Source organism: Polistes fuscatus, unplaced genomic scaffold (genome assembly GCF_010416935.1).
Source record: "Polistes fuscatus isolate 324 unplaced genomic scaffold, CU_Pfus_HIC Scaffold19, whole genome shotgun sequence".
NCBI lineage: Eukaryota > Metazoa > Arthropoda > Insecta > Hymenoptera > Vespidae > Polistes > Polistes fuscatus.
In genome coordinates, this window is record NW_025113095.1 from 1,672,718 (window position 1) to 1,679,566 (window position 6,849).

The window sequence follows — 6,849 nt, forward strand, 5'->3', positions numbered from 1 at the left end:
TTGATCGTCGAGAAAGAATAATATTGTTATCGAATTTTTATGATTTTTCTTTTTTTGTTTTTTTTTTCTTTCATATAGCTGCCACGATCACGACTTTCATGATAATGATGGACGACGATCCACTTTAAACCTCCATTTAAAATCACGTATCACTTTTTAATTCATTTTTTTGTTTTCTTTTTTGTTTTTTGTTTTTCTTCTTTTTTGTTTCTTTAACATAACATGTAATATATATATATATATCTATTTGTAGGTCTTTACGAAATGCATTATTTACAAAACTAATTATTTATAAAACTAAACAAAAAAATTGTAGTTAACGATAGGTTGAAAGTTAATTAACGAATAGCACTTAACGACACCAGCCAAAATTCTGGTTGAACGATAAAGAATAAATATACAAAATTTTAAATGATAATAATCATAAAAATAAAAGTAATAATAAGTAATAATTAATAATAATAATAATAATAATAATAATAATAATAATAATAATAATGTTGTTAATATTAATAGCGGTAATAGTAAAAAATAATAATAACAATAATAAGAATAATAGCAATTGGGATTGTCATTAGTAATGAACAGATAAATTATCTTCATTCGTATTACAATCATTTGCAGTTCCACACACACACCAACGGATTAGAAATTATTATTGATTTTTATTAGAATTTTAATGGCTTCGTGGACTCCTTCGAGGACTTCGTTCCAAACCTTGTTGCTTCGTTATGTCACTCGATGATGTCAATGGCTTCTTACCACTTTCGCTACCTTTTCGGGAACGCCAGTAATCTGTAAAAAAATAAGAAAAAAGAAAAACAAATAAGAATCGTGAAAAGAGAAATAAATGAAATTTAATTGTCGAATTATTCAATTAATTATACGAGCACAATTTAAATTGATACAATAATAAAAATACTCGTATTAATTATTAACAGGTAGAGTAATTTATCCAGTTAAAAAAAAAAGAGAAAAAGAAAAAGCAAGTGCACACCGCAAGGAAAAAGAAGGAGAACAAAAATACCCCCTCGGTCAAACAAACAAAAAAAATAAATAAAAGGAAAGATAAAGAGTGGTTGGAATAACAAGTATATCTCGTAGGTCTTCTTCTTTTTCTTGGCCAAGGCCCCCTAAGGGATTCGGCCCTTTCCCTTTTGTCGACGCATCAGGGACAGCTTATTACGTTGGCATACACAACACCTTAACTTTTTGTGTGTATCCAGATCGTCACGAAGTTTGTTGTATATGCTATTTCTCTATGTATGCGCGTTTAGTATAGTGAAGTAAGAAAAAAAAAGAAAAAAAAGAAAAAAGCCATGAAATTTTCACGACAATAGGATCTTCGAAATAACGAACGTAGGACACACCATCATAACGATGATGTGTCGGGTTTTTTTAGCATTGGGAAGATTTGGCAGGAACACAAAACGCGTCTTTTGACGTTTTCTTTCTTTCTTTCTTTCTTTCTTTCTTTCTTCGATCACAGGTAGTCGTAGTCGTCGTTGTCACCTGAACACTCAACCTTTACACCTTCTCTATACAAACGCTTCTTCCCTTACTTTTTTGTTCTCTTTACTTCTTACCTCGACAGACAGGTGATCAAATTTTTCAAAAAAAACTATAATATAATCTTTCCTATCAATTTCTCTAACTTAATCTACACGTCAAACCGAATATTAATTGCTTTTTTCTGTTCTCAAGATCAATTTTTAAAATGGAATCTAACGAATCGTATATTAGTTAGAGCGTAAAATCAAATATGGACGATCCAAGATGGCGGGAGATTTATAAATAACAAGATGGAATCGACAAAGTGAGGTTAGGAATGATTGGATTAAAAAAAGAACTAGATCCATTTGTTATCTCCCTTTTTTATATTTTCTTTTTTGAAAAGAAGATGAAAAAGCTACGTAATAAAGAGAAGAACGGTACAGTAAGAGCCATATGTTCGGTAAGATCATCGTGGATCCTCTAGTAGTCTCCTCTTTTTTCTTTTTTCTTTCTTTCTTTATTTCTTTATTTCTCTTTTCGCATTGGTTGCTTCTTCGCCATATGGTGTTCGCGAAACCGAGCTTTCTCAGTGGTTCAACTAAAGTTCATTCCTTCTCTCTCTCACTCTTTCACATTTTACGCAGAAAGAGAGAAGAGAAAAAGATAGATAGATGTAATTCTGACCAGGATTTCATTTGTCAACATCTGTTTCCATGGTTGGGCCATGAGATTCTAATACTAGGAACCTCTCCCGAAGGAGTAAACCAATAAGAAGAACAAGAATCCTTATCCACTCACTACTACCTGTCCATATGTTTTTAGGGTGGCCCCCATAAGTGATATTCCACCATGAAAATCTAGATCTTTCTCTCTCTCTCTCTTTGTTCCCTCAAACTCTTACGTGTAAGAGATTGGAATAAGAAAATAAAAAAGAAAAGGAACTTAGAAGGGAACAAAAAAATATATATATGTGTATGTATGTATGTATGTATGTAAGTGTATAGGTGTGGGTATATCACATAAAGGTAATCCAAATCCTCCTACATACTTTTTCATACGAACTACGGATTTTTGCTATAGAAATTTGAACGGAAAGGTGAACACCATAAAGCAGGTCTTCGCTTTTATTTTTCTTTCACTATAAATTTCCTTCCTTTCATTTCTTTTTCTCTCCCTCTCTTATGCGAATCGTAAAAGATTCTCCCCTAGGATCTTGTGTACCGATATTTTTTTCTTTTTCCACCTGGTAGAAGATTTGTATTCACCGTTACTTTCTTTATTATCGTTAGGATTACCATGGAAGAATGATATCGATATTGGTTGAAAATTTAACAGAGTTCAATGAAATTCGTTAGAATGAATCGTGTCATGGGTAAATAATAAAAACTTGAAATAATTAATCTGCCGAGATAGAAAGGGAAATAAATAAAAAAAAAAAGAAGAGAAATAATCTCTGTTTCTTTTGAAATTATTACAAAGTGTTAACAGCAGAAGAAACGAATCGATGGATTGGTTAGCCATGTAAGAAAGTTTTTTAATGGGGGCGGAGGAGGAGGAGGAGTAAGTTCGACGCGGAAACACTTGGGAAGAAAGAAAACAGATGGTGTACGACCTTCTTAAGGTCTCTGTGTGCCGGTTGCATACGGTGTGTTTGTGTCTCTGTGTGTATGTATAATGCATTTATTATATCGCGTGTTCTTCGCGGACCTGATTTAATCGTGGGAAAAGAGGATCGGTACGAACCGGTGCCACTGCTGGTGCCGGTGCTGTTGCTGTGCAGTTGCATTGCCTATTGATATTGCTACCGTTTCAAGCATATCTAACTTCTAAAGAGTGAAACAGGTGTCTCCCTTAGGCAGAAAATAAAGAAGGAAAGAAATAAAAGAGAAGAAGGGTCGAAGAAGTGCCCCCCCCCCCATTTGCATTCACACGTACACGTTTATCTATCCGAGTATGCGTTTCGTTTCGTTTAGTTTACGATTTGTAAAGAAAATAATAAGTTGAATGAAGCATCAATAATTTAACCACCCCCCCGTGCCCGCCCCCATGACTGAGCCAATTAACGATAAGAAAAATCTTGCATAAGAGAAATAGACGACAAAGAACACATTGTGCAAGAGATTAAAAGAATGAACGAAAGAAAAATAAAATAAAATAAAATAAAATAAAAGAAGCACAAATTGATGACCCGGACTGGTGGAATTCCTACTGATGCTTTTTGTCATTGGAATGTTTAGTATCTCTTGACGAGTATGTTACGTATAAAAAGAAAACAAAAAAGAGAAAGCAAAAGGATTTAAAAAGAGAGAAAGAGTTATTTTTTGTCCATCTTTTTTCTTTTTTCTTTTGACATTTGGTTTGACTGCGGTAATAATATCCGTCTTGCATGAAAGCGTGTGAACGGTACATGTGCAGAAAGTCTGATGAGGGATCTCTTTTCTCCAGGCACCGAAAGTATTCAAGGAATGCGATAGTAAGTTCGTTTTACTCCTTGAAAACTGGGGCCCCTTTTCGATGAGTCATTTTCGAAGAGAGTTGAGTAAGAAAGAAAGAGGGTGAGTGGTGAGTGAGAGAGAGAGAGAGAGTTAGGGAGGTAGGGAGAAAGATTCTACAGGTATGTATTTCACATCGCCCACCCATGAGTATAGATGACTCATATTTTAGAGAAAGAGGGAGAAAGAAAATGAGAGCGTGATTCATTCGACGAACAATTTCATGCGTTTCTTTTATCTCTCCAGGTAGTTCCTATCCAAACAGAATATTTCTCACGATTCAATCGTGTCCATTTTTTTCTTCATTATCTTCTGAACGCATGCACGCTAATACAATATATAATAATGTAAAATAATACGGGTGTTCAGTAATTCATCAATTGTAAGCATGTATTGTATACTTTTATCAATACTTTCATACACATTTGTATTTTTACTAATTATAAACAAACACTTCAAATTAATTATCACAAGCTAATTTAATGTATAAATTAAAAAAAAAGAAAAGAAAGGAGAAATGATATTTGTTCGAAGATCAGAATACGAAGAACGAGAGAGAAAACGGTGTCGGTCTAGTCGACGAAAGATTTGGGCTCTAGAAAGAGTTTCGAAACGATGCTGGTGATGATGCTGATGATGATGCTGATGATGATGGGGATCGGGGCAAAGAGGGGAAGAAAGAACCATAGATCCCTCGGCGCGTAAGACGAGAAGCCAAAAAGAGAAAAAGGAAGAAGAGACATCAATAGTAGTAGTAGTAGTAGTAGTAATAGTAGTAGTATTAGGAGTGTAGTAGGAGAAGCAGGATGAGGAGAGGACGGGGATGAAAGGGGCATAGTAGTAGAAGTAGTAGTAAAAGAAGAATACCAAGGGGAAAAGGGGGGAAGAGGAGGAGCAGAGGGAGAAGGAGAGAAGGCGGAAGAGACAAAGAGAGGAGTGTGCGAGGTTAGAATAAGAAAACAGGTCGGAGAGCCACGCGACCGGCCTGCGCTTGCGCGTTTGTTTCTCTTTTCCTTTTCCTCCCCGTCACTATCTCTTCTTTTTCTTCTTCTTCTTCTCCTTCTCCTCTTTCTCTTCTATCCCCTCTACCCTCCGTTTCTCTTTCTCCCCTCCTACATCGTCGCACGAAGCAACGTTTCGTTTCCCGCCTAAAGTCCACCACGAGACTCGCTGAGCGTCGTTTCCCGCCAAAAAGCTGCCTCCACCACCGGGCACGCACGCTCCGTCTTCTTTCCCGCCAAAAAATTGCCACGAGGCTTCATTTCTTATCTAAATACTTTTATATAATTTTTCTCTTCTTCTACGTTATTAATAATTATTATTATTTTCTTTATATGTAGTCGATACTTTAATATTTGAACGAACAATTCGAACGAAATAGATTAATAATTGTGATGCAATATAATTGTGCAATGAAAAGAAATTTATGATATACCGTTTAGGTTTCCAAATGATAAAACATTTCAGATATATCTTGGATAATTATAGTTGCCTTGCTAAGTAAAAATCTACTGTTTTTTCCCTCCTACTTCTTTTTTTTTTCTTCTTCTTCTTCCAAAGACATTCTCTTTTGCGTCAGAGTTGGAATATGTACGATGACTCGTTTTGTCGTTGATATCATCCAATCGGGTGATGTTAAAAAAAGATAAAAGAGAAAGGAAAGAAAGGGAGAAACAAGTAAGTAGCTAAAATAAATGGAAACATTTCTAACAGAAACGTTTCGAATGTTAGACGTAGATAAAGTTTTCGAAAAAACGTAGATATGAAAAAGAGAGAGAGGGAGAAAAAAGAAAGATATTTGTCCTAAGATAAAATTTGGACACGCTCGTGTCCTCCATTAGCCTGAGCCAGCGGGTCGCGTCTACCGTATTATCAAAATCCTTCATCCTTTGAACAATCCTTAACCTTTTTTTTCTTTTCTTTAAGAAAACAAGATAAACAGGTATAGCTATCGGTCAAAGTACATCCCAATAGGAAATAATATAGAAGAATAGTTAAATCTTATCGACAGATCTATTGAAAAGTCAAGACGTGATCGTATCGAAGCAATTAAATCGGACCCGTATCAATCGCAACTAAAAATATCCATTTCCCGCCAAATTGTATTCCTATCGAGAATCATCATATTTTCGTGCGAATAATTTACACTTCGTCGTAAGATAAAAATATCTTATACATACATATATATATATATGCTTTGATTTGATTGTCGAACGAAACTTACCGTGAATATTGGTCTGCTTGGAGTAAGGACTGGATCGTTTTTTCGGCGTATGCTCGTTGTACGACCACCGGCAATCATTTTCTTTATTTTCGGAGCACGGATCGATTCCCCATCTCCTGGTGAATCGTTTTCTCTCCGTATCCAAAGCCTCTTGCAACATCTCCGCGGTTTCCCGAGAATTTGGTGATCCAAATAGGCAACGGGATACACGAGACGATGCGTTGTAAGAAGAGGCAGCAGTAGCAGAAGCACCACCTCCGTTCCGGCCACCATTCATCGTCGTATTACTTGGTAACACAGTGAAGTGCACCTCGCGACAGATCGAAGTAGCCAACATCTCGTCCCCTTCTTTTATTTTCACTTGCTCGAGCGCGGGCTCTCTTCGTCGATTAAACGACGAGAGAGGGATAGATGTTGCTGTTGTTGCTGCTGTTCCCGCCACCGCTGCTGCTGTTGCTGCTGCTGCTACTGCCGGTGAGGATGGTGACGATGACGATGAACTAACTTTTCGACATTTGAAAGATCCTCGAATTCGAGGACGTGGTCTAGGTTCGAAATGATCTTTTCTTATTTGATCCACGATTTCGGAATATTTAACTTATTCGTGCTACCACCAAAATGGCAGCTTGAAACTTTTCC

The 6,849-nt window shown here is 36.1% G+C and overlaps 1 protein-coding gene across 1 annotated transcript; it reads right to left on the minus strand.

The window, feature by feature from the left end:
* Nucleotides 1-676: 676 nt before the first annotated feature.
* Nucleotides 677-6,849, minus strand: LOC122515897. Its single transcript, XM_043633391.1, has 2 exons — nt 6,211-6,849; nt 677-795 (listed from the first exon to the last, which is right to left on the minus strand). Exons 1-2 carry the CDS (start codon nt 6,545-6,547, stop codon nt 677-679), a joined length of 456 nt encoding a protein of 151 aa, XP_043489326.1. The 5' UTR covers nt 6,548-6,849.